At 34.7% G+C, this 21,233-nt stretch overlaps 1 protein-coding gene across 6 annotated transcripts in view; it reads right to left on the minus strand.

Moving 5' to 3' along the window:
- Positions 1-21,233, minus strand: part of TTLL7 (tubulin tyrosine ligase like 7) — a 71,596-nt gene that overhangs the window by 7,058 nt on the left and 43,305 nt on the right. For 4 of the 6 annotated variants that reach the window (XM_084290837.1, XM_084290836.1, XM_084290838.1 and 1 more), the window contains 7 exons: positions 19,303-19,438; positions 18,412-18,498; positions 14,062-14,257; positions 12,814-13,082; positions 9,223-9,357; positions 7,399-7,479; positions 2,148-2,308 (listed from right to left, as the gene is read on the minus strand). In XM_084290837.1, coding sequence (XP_084146963.1) covers positions 2,148-2,308; positions 7,399-7,479; positions 9,223-9,357; positions 12,814-13,082; positions 14,062-14,257; positions 18,412-18,498; positions 19,303-19,438 — 1,065 coding nt within the window. Of the gene's footprint in view, positions 1-2,147; positions 2,309-7,398; positions 7,480-8,719; positions 8,841-9,222; positions 9,358-12,813; positions 13,083-14,061; positions 14,258-18,411; positions 18,499-19,302; positions 19,439-21,233 lie in introns of those variants that run through there. The other 2 variants (XM_084290839.1, XM_084290841.1) reach the window with 2 other exon arrangements.

Below are 21,233 nucleotides of genomic sequence, written 5' to 3' on the forward strand. Positions count from 1 at the left end.
TAACTGCAAGAGGCTATGACTTCCGTTCTCCAGATATTATTATTAATAGTGAAAGCGCCATATTGCTTGATATATTTTCACATACATATGTTGTTTCTTAATTAGCACGCTAATACTCCTTCCCAACACCCGTCCCCAGAATCTACATGTGCCCTATGTTTATTCCAATCTGTTCTTTCAAATGACACAATTAATGCTAAGGACGACTGATGAGAAGCTGGCCTCTGCTACAGAGTTGTCTTAAGGTCTGTGTTGAGGATCACATGGCAAGAGTGATGCTTGCAACTGAATAAACAGCCTACTGACGAGGTACAAATGTCCTTTTGGTTTGCTTACTTCTGTGAATTTTGTAGTAGGTATATTACTTGTAGAGTGATCTCTACACATACTGAGTATTTGTATATTATTTTTACAGCATTTTTTAGAAGTTTTACAGACAACTCCTCTTATAAGGAATTTGATATTTAAAATTAAGCTCCATTCTGTAGTCAGCTGAGTCTTGTTCTGCATGTACCAAGGCATTGCTAGATGTGAAATCCTACTCTTCGTTGAACTCTTCTGCTGGCTCAAAGACTGTTCTTCTGAGCCAAGTGAATAATAGAATTGTTTAAATGTTTTTAACAAAAAAATAAATAGTTGTAGAGGAAAAAAAAACTGAAAATTTTCATGCATATTAGAAGATCTGCAAAAGGGCACACTAGAAGTAAGATTCAAAATAGTAACAGCATTATTGAAAGAGAAGGTATTTATAATATTTTATGACAACAGAAATTGAACTTTGACTCAAGAATTCACACACCTCTTTCGGCATGAAGAACAGCCCTTGCAGCTGTAGAGGATTATGCAAAAGAAACATTTTAGATTGGAAACACAGAAACTTTCAATTGGAAACACAGCCTTTTCTCACTCGAGTTTTAAAACTGTTGGAACATGCAGCATACCCAATAGCTACCTCTAGCAAGTCTTAGGACTGACATTATCTGCATGTTCCCACAGCCCATGTCAATGAAAAAAAAAAAAAAAAAAAAAAAAGATGACAACAGCTCACACAAAAACAAACCTTTCACAATGAAGAAGATAATAGTAAAAGAAACAAACAAACAAACTGATGACCCTTTGGATACTCTCAGATCCCTCATTGTTAGCACATTTTTCTGTTCTGCTGGGAGACAATTGACAAGTGCACTATGCTCATTGTCTACCTATGACAAATGACTATAAGTGAAGAATATGTTGAACTGATTCCTTTGTACATACAATAGCCATCAGCATACTATGTGTGTTTCCTGCAGTTAATTTTTAATAAATCTCTTAAAATAATTTATTAAAGCTACTCAAAATCCCTTCTGTACTTTATACATTGTATATACTTACAGAGAAAATGTCTTTTTGTATGCAATATATTTCATATTTACACATTCCTGTTTTCATTTTATCAAGAAGTTCAGAGGGGAGATTGCTTCATATCTGTTTCTCTAGATCTGTCCTTACATGAATGTCACTGATTTCAGGAATGTCCATTTTGAACTATAGGATACTGGACTTTTAAAATATGGCCTCATCCTTTTTCTCTCCATTGAAAATTTTTATTTGCAACCCGAACCAAAACCATCTGCTTACCTCAATGTGTATGTTTCCTAGTCTGCATATACTTAAATTCCCACCAGCGTGTGAAACAGCAAATGTAATCAAGCACAAAAATTCAAACTCATTATTTGTAAATCACAGAACTGATATTGCTTTTGGCAAGAGATATCAGCTGCACCTGTGACAGAATTTTTCACTTGCAAGTCTGAAGATGATTATGATTTTGTACAGGGTAAATCCACATTTCACATTGCAGGCCAGATGCCTAAAAATTGTGGAGTATCCAATTGAAGGAGTCAAACAAAAGCTCAGCTGTTTTGAAAATTAGTTTATTTCCTTAGATTATTATCTTTGTAAAAACCTTACTAAACGTCCTATTCCATTACTGAAACGGTTAGCCTAGATTATTAGATTTCTGATTAACTGAGTCTTTATGTTGTTTTAAAACAAGTTCAATGTATTACAGCATTCTTTTAAATGAAAATGAGCAACAAAGTATGCCATCAGTCTTTGTAGCTGTGAAATTATGAAGATTAAAATAATAAGTAAAACGGGCTTACCCTGAATTACAGAAACAGTTCCACAGGCCTTGACCATGGCTCCAAAGTAAGCGATTAAATACACGGTTAAAGAGACGGTACAGATGTAAGTTTTCAATGTCTGGAGCCTTCCAGACATGCTGGAGGACTGCACGAACACTTGTCTTGACTATATCCAAAAGCTAAGAAAGAGTACTTGAATCAAGTCAAAGCAAAGGCAGATTGCAAAACCTAAAACCAACTGTTCTCTGATTCACTGCACACACAGCTGACTGCATAGCTATAAATTCTCACATGTCTACATTTAATTTCTGTGAATTCATCAGCAAATTTTTATGAGACGTTTTTTCTGTCAATAACATTTTGGAAAACTAAATCAAAATATTTTATTTTTATTGCTTTCCTATTTTTTTAGTCCGTTGAATACTAGCTAATTTAAATGACAAAAAACATTTAAAAGGAAACAAAAATGGATGCAATTAGAGACTAAAAGCAACATAATTAACAACCCAAATATTATATACTTGAAGATTATCTCTTCTTCTTTTCCCCCTCCCTTTTTAACATACCAGCTACTTTATAAGAACTAGAATGTCCTGAAAAGCTAAAGCTGCTTTTGGTTTAATACCCATTGAAACTCAGCATTACCCTAGATCAAACTATTTTGGTTTAGCAGTAAACAGGGTAGTAAAATAAATAAATAAGGAAAAAGAAACAGGAAGATTTTATAAACATTATTGTGCATAGAAATTAAATAGATTTATTATATACATTTAATATATTTTAATATATTTACATGCAAATGTGTAAAGATGTTGAGCAAAGAAAAGAAGCTTCTAAGCTGCATTCAGTGGAGCAGAGTTTTTACCCAGGAAGTCTTAGCTACTTAGACACTCATAGGCAGCCGTACATCCAACTCACCAGGCTCTTATTTGATATACCTTTGCACACCCCACTGAACTGGAACACAAAGGTGGGATTCACCACACTTGTTTTTACATCTGTAAATTCTCTTAAGTCAGTCTTTTAAGTTCCCTCCATAGTCCCTGGGGGGAAACAGGCTGCAGAGCACCTTGACTTCTGTTTATTTAGATACTGTCATGAAAAAAGTAGTCCTTTCCCAAATACTGAAGTAGTATTTTAGGCCTCTCACTGGCACTCTATACTTTATTCACTCAGTATTTTCCCAGGAAACTGTCAGATGCATATGACAAATGGATTCATATGGTTGAATATTTGACTCTCAAAAGGTGAAGGAGATTTAGTAAAAACGGTAGTGTAGAATTTCAATTTGTTTGGTCCTGCATAGCAAACTGTTGTTCATAAACAGAATTATTAGACCAAACTAACATAACAAAGCAAAAAAATAAGCAAAATGCTTGCAGGAACACAGTAACAGTTTACAGTACAGAGCTTAGTTGGCAGAAAACCTGTAAATGATTAATAATGAAATACATAATTTACATTTTATTTAAGCTCTTTTTTGAAGATCTAGGATTGCCTGCATGTATAGGCCTTCTGCTAACTCCATGCATGCAATTACTCAATGGGAATATAATGCTGTCCACTCTGTTGGGAATCTTTATGAATGCAGGTGTCTAACACTAAAAGCATGCCTATGATCTCTTCCTCCCAAAGAGTGAGTTGGAAAGAGTAGTAAATTATACACTAAGGATAGTGATCCCATTTAGTGACTGCAGGAGCTATAACCATTTTTGGACTGCTCCCCACTTGTAGGAAGAAACTGGATTTTCAGAACATTCTCTTAACAGCATGACCCTACTTGCCTTAATGCTCATCAGGCAGCCTTTCCTTTGTGCCTCCCCTCACCTGCCTAAGTCTTACCCAAAAAAATGGCCACTAAAGTCCCTAATTACATAAAGGGTCAACTATACCTTTCTTTGCAATGCTACATTGACTAATTGTCATTTGTCTCCATGGGTAAAACAGAACAATTCCATGGAATATAACTCTCTAACTCACTAGTGTAAAAGACACGTACTATGAAGTACATTATTAAATGTGCAGACCTCTTTATTTTACTTTAGCACCTGGAGTTAACAAAAACTAAAGACAAAGCCTTGCATCTTTGAGCAAAGCTGTAGACTGCCAGGTAACATGGGGAAAAAAAAAATCTTCTGTTCTGTTTTTACTGTGTTGACATTGCCAGCATGCCAGAGGGGAAATCATCTCAGTTAATTGTTCTTAATTTGCAAACACAGCCTCGATCATCCATTTAAGAAAAAGAGACAAGGCATTGCACAAGGGCTGGAACTTATGGAACCTACATCCCCCCTTTTCTGAGCTAATATCCCTAGATTGCCTTCATTTTTCTGTTTACGTTAATTTGCATCATCAACATAACCGATTATTTAGACATAACAGAACAGGATGTTATAAAAGAGTACATTCAAAACAAGATGTACAGACCCTCTGGTAACCATCAAAACAGATTTGAAAGAAATTATGTAAAGTGATGCAAAACAAAACAGTCACAACTCCTTCCATACAGAAGTCTCCTTTTCCTAGAAGTCTTGGGAGTCTAAATTTCATTTTAGAATGCATTGATTTTATTGGAATACTCTCAACTTTCTTCTAAATGCGTCCTTTACCTCTGCTGTAACGTTGTAACGTTAGACACTGAGAATATGAGCAGGAGTTTAATTTTTCTACATCATGTACAATAATACTTTAGAAAATAGAGCTGTCAGGTACGAACACTGTGAAATCTAGTACATTGCCCAGGTATTTTCTCCTCATGTTTTAGAGTTTCACAGTTATTCTAAAGTAGAGTGAAGGGGATTGAGTTTCTGTTTTGTATTTCACAAAGTTAAAGAAAGTACCTTTGAGATAGATTCCTTACTTGCATAAATATTATTCACCTTGAGCTTTCTTCTGCTTTGCCCACCCCACTGGAATATAAAACATGCTTCTTCCAAATCAACAAAAGCTTACACATTTGACAGTCCTGAGCTGCAATGTCATTGTCAAAGTTAATCCATTTTTAAAAACTACCCTTCTAAGAATAACTATCTAAATGCTTGAAAGGATTGAGGTTAAAAACAGTTTTAAAAAAAATTATTACCAGTGCAACCAAAGATGAAGAGCCCATTAGCGCTTCAGGAACTATTAAGTCTCACAAGTTGTAAAAGATGTCCTCACAAGAACGGCAAAGAAATCCACATTTCTGGTTGTGTAGTTTTTACTAAAGTAAGTTTTTACTAATGACTTGGCATATCAACCTGTATGATCTTGACTTTGTTAATGTGCCCTTGGCTATACATGACTGTCAGTCAAATAAAGGACAACACTACCATTTTATTGCAGACTTTCTGAAATAACGCTTACAGGAGAAAATTCTGACAAGAAGGAAAAAGAAAAAAATATATAGCAAGAGAAGAAAAAAAGAGGAGAAAAAAGGAAAACGGGAATGAGAGAAAAGGGTAGAAAGAGGAGAGAAAGGGGGAAGAAAGAAGAGAAAAGGAGGGGGAAAAAAGAAGAAGAAAAAAAAAAAGAAATAACAAACAAGATACCTTAACCAGTCCTCTCTGAAAGCCCTGTATCTTAGCTGCAGTGAGGGGCCCTATCCGGCAACCTCTACCTACACTCATGGCTGCATAGATTAAAGGAGGCAATTCTGCTGAAAATGATTTCTGCTGAAAATGAGATCCTCACTGCATACTACAGTGTGCATTTTGGGCCCTGTTGGCCCTGTTAGCTATGCATTTGTCTCTCTGGCCCTCCCTCCAATGTCTCCTCCCTCCCTCTTCCCAGCAGCTCTTCCTCCACACGACCGTTTTCTAAAAGCCCTCACTAAGCCTCTCTCCGGATTTGGACTAAAGGCTACAGCTGCCACATGCACACAGTAATAAGGACCTATATGCATGTATATTGGGATTGCAACACTCTTTCCTGTAATTAAAATTAGATCATTTTAAGCAAAGGACTATTAGCCAGAAAATTTCTAGGTATGAATCAAAAAATTACACAATTTCAGCCAGTGAAGATGGTTGCTCTACTGATTCCAGTCAATGGCACAAGAAAGAATTCTGCTGTTATACTGTTGCCACTTGACACAGTTAAAGAATAATTTTGGTTAAGTTATAGCCTCCTACATGGTCAAGTTTATCATGTCTAATTTAGTTTTAAAAGACCATGTAGATACATATTCCCTTTAATATCTGAACTTGATAATTTAATTGAAATAGTCAAATATTTTTCTATCATATGACATCAAATTAAATTAACATTTTCTCTGTCCAGTATGAAAATAAAAGCATTTAATGCCATGTTGAATAAGATACAATTCGAAAGACTGAGGATCATAATGCTGATTTTATAACAGTTGAGATGAGGACCCAAAATTTTTCTTCTCTTCTTCTGTAATAATCAACCAACCTTTTCCAACGATAATATTTATCGTGTGTGCAGCATTTTTATTAAGTTGCTTTCTTTTATGGTCTATAAAAATAGATTGTGAAACTGAGAAATACAGAGATTAAATGCCTGGAACAGATATGCTAATCCACATAATGTGGCAGTGACTGAGACAAAGACCCAAATATTGCTTTAGGGTCACCAAAGTATTAACAGTACTCTCAAATAAATTTTTTTCTACATTAAGGAAAATGACTGTTACACTGGGAAGATCATTTTGACTGATGTATGTTATGACATATAGATATGAATGACATACTACAGCATGTCAATTTTTAAACAGATTAAAAATTGTTTAGGTACTATGCACAATGCCAACTACTAGATAGCAGAAATGCAAAGACAGAATGGTAAGCAAATCTAATTAGCTTTTGAAAGACTAAACCAGGTAGTTGAACACTAACAATGATAATAATCTTTGCTTGGCAAGTACTTTTTTTTTTTTTTTTAACGTGACCTGTTCTAATACTGTGGGTCAAAGATCCAAATAATCAAGTTCAATAATACTAACTCTAAGGGAGTGTTAATAAACCAGTCCATAATTTCAGACCAGAAATATTTGTATCAGCAGTAATTGTTCATTGTTTGCTCTTCTTTCACCAGCCTTATTTTTAAAGATTTTTATTTGCAATTACATTTCAGGATAATTATGCATGTCTAAACATGGAGCATCATCTTTTCCTGCAATGGACTTAATTCATACATACATGTATGTTAGTGACACTAGCCAATATTGTAATGTCAAATCACTCCCAGCTACTGCTAAACACCAGTAGACACACAGCCATTTGTCTACATCAGATAATCTTGAGAAAATGAAATCTGTATCACTTACTTTTCGTTGCTTTACAGAATCCAGTTTTACCAACCAATACGATGCCACTTTTGTTTTATGATGCTTCCAATTATCCATTATCTGTAGTCATTGCAAAACACAAGATAAAAAAAATACGCATAGAAACAATCAAAATCTGGCATTTCATTCACAGACATTCCTCATGCTAAAAAGTGTGAGTATTTAAAAGATGCCTGGGAAAAGAAGTTTTCTCTAAGAGAAAAAAAAAAGATTTGCAAATTTATATAGGGGACCATTTGTAATTAATCCTACCATCTTTTCTACCTGATTTTGAAAGTCCTACACTACAAAGCAGAAAGCTCATCTTGACTGACACAGTTGTGGTTCCTTCAGTACAGCAATAGGAGTTTAATAACGCATAACCATTTATCTAATCAAATAATATTTTTTTTGCTTCATAAAGGACATTAGACATATCTTGAAAACAATTCATTCAATATTTCTATAAATAATCATGTGAACTGCAATATTGTGATTGAGAAATATTCTTCTTTTATGATGTCTGATAACAAAATAGGTTGAGCTGTTAACATAAATTTTAAATTTCATTTTTTCTTTCTATTGTATTCTAGACCTATGACAAGTTCTGCATGACAACTAATATATGATTGTTTCCTTCCATGATGAAACATTATTTACCAACAAAAATTGGTTAAAGCCATAAGAGAATTCTGCAATAAGAAAGTGCATTTATAATCATGCTACTGTTGTGTTAAAAAGCACCACTAGATGGAGTGCATATACAAACGCACATGCTCCCATATATAAATAAACACACACACACACGCTCCCCATTTCAGAGAGAGAAAATTTAATGAAGGATTTTATTTCTACTTCTAGGAAGAAGAAACTAAACATGCTACTTATGAATGCTGTCTCCTAGAATCACCTAAATCAACCATTAACACAGGACAATACAATTCCTTTCCACTGTGATGTAGTCACACAGACTACTGGAGACAATCAACACATTTCTAAGATTTTGCAAGCTTGCAGAACAAAGGGCATTTCCAACTGGATAATGAATTAATTTGATGAATTCTAACACAATGGACTGTGCTTACTACATCAGAATACAGGTGTTAATTTAAATGACTAGATCCCTCTATATTTCTACTAGATTGAGAAAAGAACTTCTCTGTTTTCTTCTTTCACAAGCTGATGTTAGTTTCTTTGCACTAGATATTTATAAGGTACTTAAATACCATATATATTTTGCTTATGTATCTGTATATTAGGCATCGCTTATTAATTCCACTTTAGGTCAGGGATTGTTTCACATTTCTTTGACGTGATGAGGCTCAGAACAATGTTGGATATGAGAAAACACAAGCTGGAAGACTAGAAGAGCCAAAAAGTATGAATGGTGTTCCTTATGATCAGCAAGCTTCCAGCATACTGTTTTGAGTTCTCCAGTATGCCTATTCAAAAGCAAATTAAACACATCAGGATCTGCACTAACAGTATCAGATGAAATATAAACTGTTAATGAATTGTAACATTATTCTTAGCTTACTTAAAAGTTTGAACTTTCCGTACAATGACAAACTGTATTTTCCTAACTGTTCTGATTGTTTCTCATATATGTTATAGAGACATAAGAATGTTTTCAGTGCTGCTCTTTAAAGCTCAAAAGCATGCAAAGCTCCAAGCTTTTGAAATCTTTTCAATTATCCTGAGTTAGAGACATTTTAAGGCCACAGGAGCTCATGTATCATAAATTGAACTTTCTACTTTCCTTCGTTTTAGTGGCTTAAGCACTATCTAGCTTGTAATTCTTCTTTCTTATTTATAGATACTTACATCTTCTATAATTAATTCTGATTCTTCATCCGTTTTGCCTGGGAACTTCATTCTCATGTCATTGAAAATGAGTAGAGTCTCTTTTGTCAGAGCAACTTCTTGCTCTTTCGTTTTCTGTTGCAGCAAAGACTCATTCTAAAGATATGAAATAGATGAAAAATCCAGGTGTGCTATTAGATCACATAATAGGAACAAAGATATTTCCTTGATAAATAAAAAAAAAAACATAAACACCTCTAAACAGGGTAGTATAAAATGCATTTATAAAGTGTATAAATGTAGCATCTAATACATACCTAATATACACAAGTATGCTTTGCACATTAATCCACCAGGGTTACTCTTAGTTCTCAATAAATGCAAGAAAATCAGAGTTTGAATGCATGTGTGTTTGATAAAAGATAAGCAAATATATATTAGATATTCATGATGCCACCATTTAAAATATACACTTGAAATGTGGACAACAAATTTGGAAATTAAATTCAATATAATGAACAGAAATTATTAATAATAATAAACTTCATTTCAGTTCTGCACTGTGACAAATTTGATTTATGGTTTAACGGAAAATGCCAGTTATATGAGAAGTAGGGACATTTTGCTCCAATTCTGCTAAGTGGGGTTCACACATTGCTTTCAATTTTTCAGGGTACTGTTTAAAATATCAGTGTTTTTCATGCCAACAGCAACTTGAAACCATAAAGTATTGAGATTAGACCATGTCTGGAGGATTTGGGGTTTGCTTTTTAAAATCTAGAACATAGTTAGAAGTATTTCTGATCCTTTTTCTTTACTTTTGCATATTGTTGTCCGTACAAAATTACGTGGGCTTAATTTTAAGTGTTGGTTGTTTTTTTTCCAAGAATTAAATTCAGAATTGTTACGCATTTCTAAATCTTTGTATATCGTAAGAACTTCATTACTTAAGGATACTTTTGCTTAAGTAGATGAAGAATATTTTTAAACATAACAAAATATTTTGATAGACTAATGCAGCTGAAATGATAAGGTAGCAAATATTTACAAATCCATTTTTGATTATAACTGCTATAAAATGTGTCTGTAATTCCCAAATGTAAATCATAGAATCACATGGGTTGGAAGGGACCTTAAAGATCATCTGGTTCCAACCCCCTGCCCTGGGCAGAGACACCTCACACCAGACAAGGTTGACAAACCTCATCCAGCCTGGCCACTTCCGGGGATGAGGCATTCGCTGCTTCTCTGGGCAACCTGTTCCAGTCTCTCTCCACCTTTATAGTAAAGAATTTATTTCAAATGTCTAGTATAAATCTACCCTCTTTTCAGTTAGAAATTATTACCTCTTGTCCTATCACTACACTCCCAGGTAAGAGTCCCTCACAAGCTTTCCTGTAGGCCCCCTTTAGGTACTGCCAGGGTGCTACAAGGTCTCCCCAGAGCCTTCTCTTCTCCAGGATGAAGAACCCCAACTCCCTCAGCCTGTCTTCATTGGAGAGGTGCTCCAGCCTCTGATAATCTGTGTCCCCTCTGTGTCCCACTTCTGGACCTCCTCCAAGACATCTGTGTCCTTACGCTGGGGGCCCCAGAACTCAATGTGTTACTCCAGGTTGGGTCTCATGAGATGGCTCATTCTAAACTTAGTTTCCATGCCTTTAGTATATTTGGATCTTACCAGCCTCCAAAAGTGGCAATTCACTCCCTTTTTGCTTGCCTAAAGGATTGAAAAACTAACACTTTAGCATGTACAAATTATTTCTTCTTAGTAAGTTATAGTTTATCAATTTCAATTTTATTCTAGCAGTAATATATAGTATATTATTCTTAGTTGCAAAAATAATTATGAACAGAGTTCCATTCACAATACAGTGCTAAATTATGAGTAGTTCTTATCAATTTTGTAAGTAATTTTATTCACATTATTTTAAGAAACATGACCCAAGCTCTATCACCCAACATAATAGATCTGCATATCAAGATCAATTCTGTAGTACAGCTTTCTCAATGAAAAAGTAAGTACAGTTTCTTACTAATGTTAATTTAAGTGAGCAGCCCATTTTTAATGTCATACGGTAAGAGACTGGTTTTAATCTTTCAGTAATTTGTATTTGATATAGAGTTAATGTGAGTAGAAAAATCTATATTAAGTCTGTCTCATTAAACTCTCGGAATACATCTTGATGATGAAAGGGTACTTTTTAAATTTGAGAAAGCTAGTGTGATAAAAAATACCTTTAACTTGTTGTGGTGAAGACACAATCTTAATGTCTTCTCAATTCAATTAGCTGACTTTAAAGATGGAAAACCATGTTAAGAAGTATTTTGCAAGATGTCAGCATGCAATTTTGAAAGGGTTCTTTTTCATCATTTAGACAAAGCCTCACAGGCAAAACAGACAATGTGTGTTCTACCGGATAAAAATGATGATTAGAGATAGTAAATACTATGAAGCATGTTAATTAGCATTACAAAAGGATTTCTCAAAATCAAAACTCAACACAACGGAGAAAGGCTGCAAGTGTGGGTTAGAAGTGCCAATTTGTTTTGCCCTCTCTCCAGATGAATTGTTTGGGTGATGAAATATATGGTTCAGCCACCAAAGGACGAATTGAAACACACTGGCACAAACACTCAATACTATACTGAATTAGGCTGGATACAGATTCAGCAAACACTGCCTGGGGGCAAGTGGTCCACCATGCAAGCAATGAAAAAAAAAAAAAAAAAGGTATATTCCAGAAATACACCTGTAAAATATTAGCACACAGATTCTAAACAGCTAAAAATCTTTATTTAATAAGATCTGCTTTTTCTATTAATTACTTAGTTGGACCATGCAAATCTAAATGTTTGCCTTCCTCAGGGACAGGCTTCAAAATGAAAGTAGTTTTACCTTCACTTAAAAAAATAAAAATAGGCTTCTGACACTGTTATTCCAACAGCAAATCAGTAAATCCTAAGGAAGACATGGAACTGCCTATAAATTTTAAATTGTTAACTCTGGAAGTAGAGCAGTGGTACAGTTGATTTGAATTAGGTACAGTAGGCTGCAAAGTAATTACATCTTCAATGAAGAGCCATACAAAACCTTACTAATGTTTTGATCTGATACTATGCATTTATCCTAGGATTATACACTGTTTTTCAAGCACTGATGTGTTTTCGTCACTGTAAAAATTTTGAAGGTAGGCAGATCCTTATTTAAGAAACCGTCAGTCCCCAAACAAACCACAGAAACTTTTTAAGAGTTTCATGCTAAAGTAATAACTTTCTACCATTAAAGCAGAAAACAAAACAAACAAACAAACAAAAAAACTGTCTAGGAGAGAGGGTTTCTAAGCCACAAAGGCCCTAGCTAAGATTTCCATTTTCATAAAATGTGGTATCTGTATAGCTGCACCAGAAACACTGAAACATCACAGCTAGCACTCACTGTAAGACATGTAGAGATGTGGAGATCTTACATTCCTGAGTTTCTGTTAAAATAGAATTGATTATACATCGAAATCCTGTACATCAGGATTTTTGACATTGTAAAAATTATTAAGGCATTTATAAAGCCTTAGAGAAATGAAACACTTTTTGAATGTAACTGCTCTGCTAACTCACCCCCGAAGAATTCATAGTGCCCAGGCTGGATGTCTGAGAGGCTCTGGATGAAGATGGGCTGCAATTTAAAGAACGGGCCCTATTCACTGAGGATGCACGCTGGACTTGCAGAGATGCTTTGGCTGAGAAGGGACGCTGCTCATGTGACTGCATGGTCGATATAGAACGAGGGCAGCTTACAGAACGCCTTATTGGACCTGCAGATGATGTGGAGGGTGAATATGATGGAGATTTTATATTTTTAATTGAAGGTTTCCAGTTCATTCTACCTGCAGACAAATTAAAGAAATGATGCAATTACTTATTAGTCTTTTTACACCCATTTTTCAGTCTTTGTAACTAACAACACACATGACTATCACATTTACATCCATTGTACAATAACTTACATTGACTAACAATTTTATATGTCGTAGTCATTCATGTCAGATCCTCTAATAACACACATTATATATATTCTATAAGAACATTTATTTCTCCCTCATAGTCAGCTTTAATCAGGTGGACTCTGATCCATGCATCAGATTTGAGACAGAGTACATATTCCCTATGGGTCAAAAAGCATGTGGCTACTATGTTAGTCTTCTTGACTAGAAGAATATGGAAGAAAGAGAAAATGTAGTTGAAGGAACACGTATCTGTAGACCTGATCTAACTCATCTGCTCCTGTCCAGCTGTAACGTTTTTCAATTCAGCCTCCTGCTAAATAAAGGACATTCCTATGAAAAATAAAACTTTAGAAGTATTTGTGTAATTAAATGATGAAATTCTGTGAGACAATACACCTCTAAAAAAAAAAAAAAAAGCATATCTACCATGTTCAACAGAACACAGTCACACTAGCACTCTACAGTAAGCAAGAAAATATCTCATCAGAAACATATATATACGGATATATTTCTGTATCCGTTCTATATTCCAGCAAATTCAAGCTTAATGAAACTTTATTTTACAAGGAAAAAATAACAATCTTAAAAAAAAATAAATAAATAAGAGTAAATTCACACCATTTTCAACTGTCATCCAAATGTATTTTTTCCCTTTGGCATTCTTGTCAAAAATATTCATATTTTTTTCCTTTTTTTTTTTTTTTTTAAATTATTTTAGAAAAGATTTTAAAGAAGATTAAATGAACAAACCACTGTTTAACTCTGAGCTATGACTGTTGATATATTCTGAAATACTCAAGCATTCTATATAATTCACCATGTAAGACCAGACTTAAAAATGTGGTAAAACTTAACTTACCTGATCGTTCCAAGGACTTATATTTATTTTCTTCAAGATCATATGATACTTTTTTCTCTTTTTTTTCATTATGATCTTCCTTTTCAGTTTCTTCTCCCGACTCTGACATACTGCTACCACTATAACAGCTGCTATCACTATTGTAGTTCTTAAGTTTTCTTAAGGGCTGTGCACTTTCTGGCATAGAATACAAGGGCTAAAGCAAAATAAATAAATGAAAAAAAAATAAATTCCTTTATAATCCCAAAAGAACACTTTACTATCACATTATGTCTCTGATTCAGAGAGGTTCATTTATAAACATTAAGACTGTCTCAAATTTTTTAGTACCTTATTAAACTAATGACACAATAATTCCAAACTTTCTCATAAAAATATCAGCATAATATAGTAAGGCAAAAATGTTAGTTTATTTCAAGTAGGATTTACACTACCTGATATATATTATAGTTTAAAACAGTGAATCAAATTATACAGAACACCATTTGCAATCAGTTGCAATCCCTAACTGATATTTGCAATAACTGAAGGTGTTCTGTAACAGTGATCACTGTGAAGTAATCATCAGGGAACTTTGTCTGGTACACTTCTGAAAGAGAAAGTGATTAATCCACATCCTGTAGAAGGCAGAATCTGGAGGGATATAGAAAGCTATGCTAGATACCTTTGGCATCCCATATGTACATGGGATTCAGTCTCATCAGGTAATTAATCTCACGCTATTACCAAGAGTAATGTAAGATAAAAAGCAAAAAGTAGGAGACAGAGAAACTGATGCAAGAACAGAAATGACGTGGGTTTTTTTTCTTACATCAACGAGACAGACAAGTAAAATGCAGTGTCCACTATTATATCTATCAACCTAAGAGGTCTCATATGGTAATTATTTTTCCTAAGTTTTCATTCCAGTAATGGTCAGCTGTAAGAAGCTATGGCAATGGCTTCATCTTCCAGTTGCCTAATTAAATTAAGTCTCACATTAAAGAAATACTGTAATTTCTGAACATCTTTTGGATCAGTCTGAAATAGAAGAAACTCTGAGGATGAATTTAAATTGCCTCATTATTTTAATATAATGCACAAAGATTTACTGCGAAGGGTGATATTTTACAAATAAACATATCCTACAAAAACTTCTACTCCAGGCAAGGAAGGAAAGAGATTTCTCCCACTAACTTAACAGTGATAGTATGGTTATGCAAGCACAAGCTCTCAAACTGGATAAGGACGAGTTAAAGAAGTATATTCCACTGTGGCAATTGTTTTTGTTTGTTTGTTTGTTTGTTTTCCCTGGCAATTCCCTGGCAATGTTCAAATTACAAAAATAGTATTTTGATGTCTATCTACCTGCCAAAAAGACAAATGAAGGTGCCTCAACACCTACTGCTTTCTCAAAACTAGGTATCCCAAAATGGTATATATCATGGAGAAATAATATATTGATTAGACATTCCAGATGAGTTATACGTGAAATAATGAATAATTTCAATTAAAAATCACAGGGGCTTTAAAGCAGATCTTATTTCCTCTTATCACATGCATGTTTCTAACACTTTTTACAATGAACAATAAGAACAGACTGACTAAGACTTTGCATCAATTAACCAAGAAGAATAAAAAGAAAAGTCAAAGAAATTACAGAAAGCAATGATGACAAATAATAGCCAGATCTGGGTTTAAACTGACCACTTAAAAGTTTAATATTCACATCCATAGCAATTCTAATCACCTTGATTTTCCCCTTATGCTAACCTCGTTTTTGTTTGATTAGACTCATCTGATTTTATATAAGAAGAATAAAATAAAAGTAATTACTTGTTTCCTCTAAAATACCTATGTTATTTTATTTTCTTACTTCTTTTTCCTACACAAAGAACGGGTGCAATTTAATAAACATGGCAGAGTAAACCTTACAGTGTGCGAGTATAAGGTGCCCTCTAGAGGCTACAAATAAACCAGACATTTCCAGAAATAATTTCTCAGTTTAGGTAGAATTCAGTAATATTTTACTTGCAGACAAAAATTGCCTCCAAGCAAATATGGAATTGTTTTTACATGCAAAATTTATTTACACAAACACACACCCTCTACCCTTCAAATATATGTATGTGTATACATATATTTGTTCAAGAGGAAAACGTTCTTCTCTCTTCCTATTTTTCCAACTATGCTGCACAGTCCTAACTGTTCATTTTTCCAAGGAAGAGAGTGTGCCCAAGGCAAAGCATCTGACTTCCTAAACAGTAGCCTCTATCAGCAGGCCAGCCACTAAAGGTTAAATGAGGGCAGCATGTTATGACCTTCCCAAAGAACCTTTCATTTAACAGGACTTGAGGTGAGATGTACTGGTTTGTTTTGACTATCAGATCTTGCATGTGTTACTTTTTGGATACCCAAATGGATCTTTATTTGTAGTATTTCATGCTTAAAAAATATTAGTTTTACTACTAGATTACTCTTTTACCTGATAGATTGACAGGCAATAGTAAATTATACTGCCTACCTCACCAGATTTATATAGATACAGATATTAGACACCATGTATATCACAGTAGACCCTTACAAAGAGGTAGCCAATCAAATGCACATTATTACCTATATTCACCTTACTCCTTAAAGGAAAGGGGTGATACCCTTTCGGTGCAAGATACAAGGACCATCCGAAACAGACACCCGTATTTCAAAGAGACTGCATAGGATATTACACAACTAGAGAAGTCCCCAGTCACATGCCTTCACTGTGTGTATGGCTTAAAGGATTGAGAAGTATACCAGGACCCTAAGAAAAAGATGCAGGAAAGCATATCCTGTACAGCATGGAGTCTGCACACTGCAAAGAAAAGAAACAACCTCCTTCGATACGCTAGTTTCATTTCCCTTTCATTTGATCTCATAAATTTTAAGGCAACAAGTGGGAATTCTGCAATATGCAGAATTTTTTCTCTGTCCTATTAATGCAATGTTGATCTGATGTAACAGCTTCTAAGCTACAGAATTAATTTGTCTACTATAAAAGAAGACCACATCATATAATCTCACTCAGAAATTGAAACTTCAACTTAAAACTACTTAAAAGAAGTTTTTCAGTTTGAGTTCAGTACTCTATTAATGTTTATGGCCTCCAGCTTGGAAATGGTTTCTGTGCAACCAGTGTAGAGCTTATCATCTGTGTGTGCATACAGTCAACCAGATAGATGCTCTTTGAGGGCTGCTGGGAAAAGACAGGCTTCTGGAAACAGGAATGTGATTGGGATGTTAAGCTTGAATAAAGTGACCCCATTTTAAAGAACTGAAAACCAAGCCCTGAAGAATGTGGGTTGAGTGTGTTGCCAGGGTGGACCGGATGTGTTTTTTTGTTTGTTTGTTTTGTTTTGTTTGTTCGTTTTTGTTTTGTCTTATTTAAATGAGTCGGCAACTGTTAGAGCACTGGCTCACAAAACTCTAGAATGGATATACCAATTATCTTTCCAGTATGCACACCTGTATAAAAATGTAGATTCTTGCACACATATTTAGTAGCCCTGCAAGCCCGGGACAATTGTCAGTATTCATTTTGTAAGGAAATTCACCTGTTCCAAGACTTGTATACCATGTTCTCAGAAACATAAAATGCTGTAAAAAAAATTTACATGCATACTTAAATCTGTTAAAGGTCAGGAACTTAAAAGCAGGCTCCTCTAAGCAGACTTGACATAAAATGTTTACAGGATATAGTAAACACACCTCTTTAAGCTAAGCCCAAACTATTCATCTTTACTGGCTTGCAGAGGGACACAGTGTATTTAAGGCAAAAACTCACATGAACTATGTGCACAAGCAGAAAGTATTAAGCTAAAAATAAAGTGCATTCACTTTAAAATCAGATTTTGGATATGAAACTGGCTTCAAGATATATCGTATGACCCTTTTAGCTAGTAAGCAAGCTGCAGATACATCATAATCATAATTAATCCTTTGAGCTTCCATAGTGCCTTTTATCCCATGATCTCAAAATTCCTTAGTAGCACTAATCGATTAAAGATCAAAGCATTCTTCTGAGATAATCTATGGATATAAAAGATCATTTCACACACTGAAATGAAGCAGTCTCTTGTAGAACAGTTGTTGCCATGCACACCGATTCCTCAAAACAGCTTAGAGAGGAAAAGAATCCCACATCCAGTTAAAATTTTAATGGGATTTGGCTGGACAAAAGGTAATTATGCTTCTCTTCATACTTAAAAAACAAAAAACAAGCTAACGGCAATATGAGGAACAAAACTTCCACCAGAATCAGCTAACTAATTTGCTCACTTAAAATTCTCAGACTGGAATAGAATTTAAAAAATATGGCATCTAAAAGTAAAATACCTTAGGCCCTCGCTGCCTGGTACATTTTCCCATTAGTTTTTCATCATCTATTTCACATTGCTCCAGAAGATCCAAAATGTCCTCCTCCTAGAAACAGGAATTTCAATATGATTAATTCAAAGCAAGGCATTATCCTATTCTTCCGAACTTCAAGAGCCAACTGGTAGGAATTTGAAATTACTTTTATTATTGATTCCTAAAATAAGACTATGAATGCCTCCAAAGGAGGATATAACAGTATTTCTTCTGACACATGCATCTCTCTTTACAATCATCACAAAATCAAAAGTTAAAATCAAGTTTTAACATTTATTAAAGTCTGAAGAAAGGGCTGAACAAAAGATTCCTGCAAAACTGCTGAATGATGCCAATTACAAAGACGGGAAATTATTTCTTAGATTTCAAATTAAATCACATTATTGGGTTATTTTAAATATAGCCACTCTCCTGCTTTCTATCGTTGCCTGCATAAATAGGCAATCAGGCAGAATTTTTGGATTCCTTAAACTAGCAGAGCTGGTTTTAAGATATCGCTCATTCCAGTCTGTACAAGTGGATGAGTAGGCTGGGGACATTACTGGAGGAAGAAGGAGGCAATTACCAGCTCATAAGCAGTTTCTGCCAACCTCTGGTTTGGCCAGGGGTAAGGCTGAGGATCAGGGAAATTGAAAAGTAGCTTAAAGCCAGCTAGCCTGTCTCCACCCTGGGTCCACTGCAGTTCATCCAGATTCAAGGATCTGGCCCACAAGCTGCACAAAGAATAATAATAAAATGATGGAAACATTATCAAATGCTATTTATTAGCCATCACACATGATTATTGTGAAACTAATATGCAAGGTCATAAATTCCAAGATAAATAACTTAAAGCCAATTTCTGTGCTTCAGTACCTTCATTCTTGTTAAAGGGTTATTCATTTCCCGCTGAAGTGAAGCTGCTCTCCCAGCAAGAAATGTCTGGAAAGCAGTGGCTAACAAATTCTCATACTTTTCAAGTAATGTTTTATCATCAGGAGGGTAAATTCGCCTGTTGGGAAAAAAAATTAAACTGAGTTTAAGTGGAAGATAGAAGATGAGTTCCTTATCAAATAGGAACAAAATGCACCTAATTCAGAGTCTTCTGTAATGCATATTACATTATAACTATAGATGGAATACATATCATATCATGAAACATACACTCTGAATGATGCTCTCTAAATCTAGATTTAACTCAGTGAACACATACGTGATTTAAACCAACATTTAGCCAAAAAGTAATGCAATCAGGTCATTCCTGAGAGGTAAGCAAACACGGCTTTGCAATACTCTGAAATTTCAGGGTGGGTCTGAACAGTACACCCAAGCGTAAAAGATTCATGAACGATTATAAAATATTGCTTGTAAAATTCAGTGCCACAGAATAATTTTTATTAGCAGTGAAAGGACACAAAACTGAAAATCTGAACAATTGCTTTGAGTTAATAGACATGAAATACATTAAAGATTCAATATGTACTGCATTTGAATGTTAAATCTTCAAAAACAAAAAAAAAGGAGGAAATACATGTTGTAAGAATTTATTTTTTCCTAGTACATGCACATACAGGGTGACTCTCGTTTTCCATTACAGCAGCTATGCTATTTTTCTCTAAAATCACAGGGAAGATTATGAGCATCTAAGAAACAGGACTCAGTGGTTTATTCATGCTCATCAAGTAACAATGGGCTTTGAAGAAACCCGCTCCAATCCACGCGATGAATGCCTGAAACAGTCAGAAATGGTGGAGATGGGAGACTGATTTCTAACTTACTGTAATGAGTATAAGATAATTCTGCCTGCACTGTGTAAAACATAGGTACCATTTATATATTAACTGGCATTATGTGACTTATATGTTTGGTTTGTTGTGGTTGGTGTTGTGTTTTGTTGTGTTTTTTTTTGTATGTGTGAACTTTTTACAAGACTCTCCTTTTCATTTTCAGTCTTTTCTTTCTTGAAAAGGTATCTTTCATTATGATTTTGTCACAATGGAAAAAGGTTGAACACGATCCTATTTAACTCACATTGGTTCTACAACCTGAAGGTGACTCCAGTTCGCATACATACACAAACTAATCTAGTAGCTGTCAACACTATTTAATGGTGTTGATTCTACTGCTAAAAAAGTACTGTAGAACAATTACTTTAAAGAAAGCACATTCAAATATATGTAGAAATAGACTACAGTTAAAGGCTATTTCAAAGACATATGAGGAACTTTTCAGTTCCTCATAAATTTACAAGTGCTTGGAGGCATTTGAAAGCATCCTATTCTGAACACCACAGGATCCTAATGAAATCAATGGGCTAGCTGCACTTGCAGACAGACGCTTGACTAAGCTACTTGATGAATCAACATCCATAGGCATAGTGCCTACATCAAAACCTACTGAGGTTGATGGAAAAAAAACTGTTCATAGGATTAGGATTCAAAAGTTGTGTAGACATAAAGGTTTCTTTGGAAGTGCTTCACAGGAAGCACTAATCCATACAGCAATACTAGGACCCAAAATTTCCATGATCTATGGCAATAGATTGGCAATACCTGAGACAAGCTAGTCCTGCTCTGCAGAAGGACATCACAAGGAGAAAAGCCTGAAGAATGCTTAGATAAAATCTGTATCTCTAGCCAAAATTCCTTTACTTCTCAGGCTCTGCTGACTCTTCAGCCTTTTTGCAAACATGTGGTATTAAGAAAACACACAGCTGTTCTGCCTATTTACATCTGCACGTTTCTCATTGACATTTTTTTACAGAGAAAAAAAAACAAAATGTTTGCATTTTATTGATTTAGATCGAC

Source organism: Netta rufina (genome assembly GCF_964035555.1).
Source record: "Netta rufina genome assembly, chromosome: 8".
In the NCBI taxonomy this organism is placed as follows: domain Eukaryota; kingdom Metazoa; phylum Chordata; class Aves; order Anseriformes; family Anatidae; genus Netta; species Netta rufina.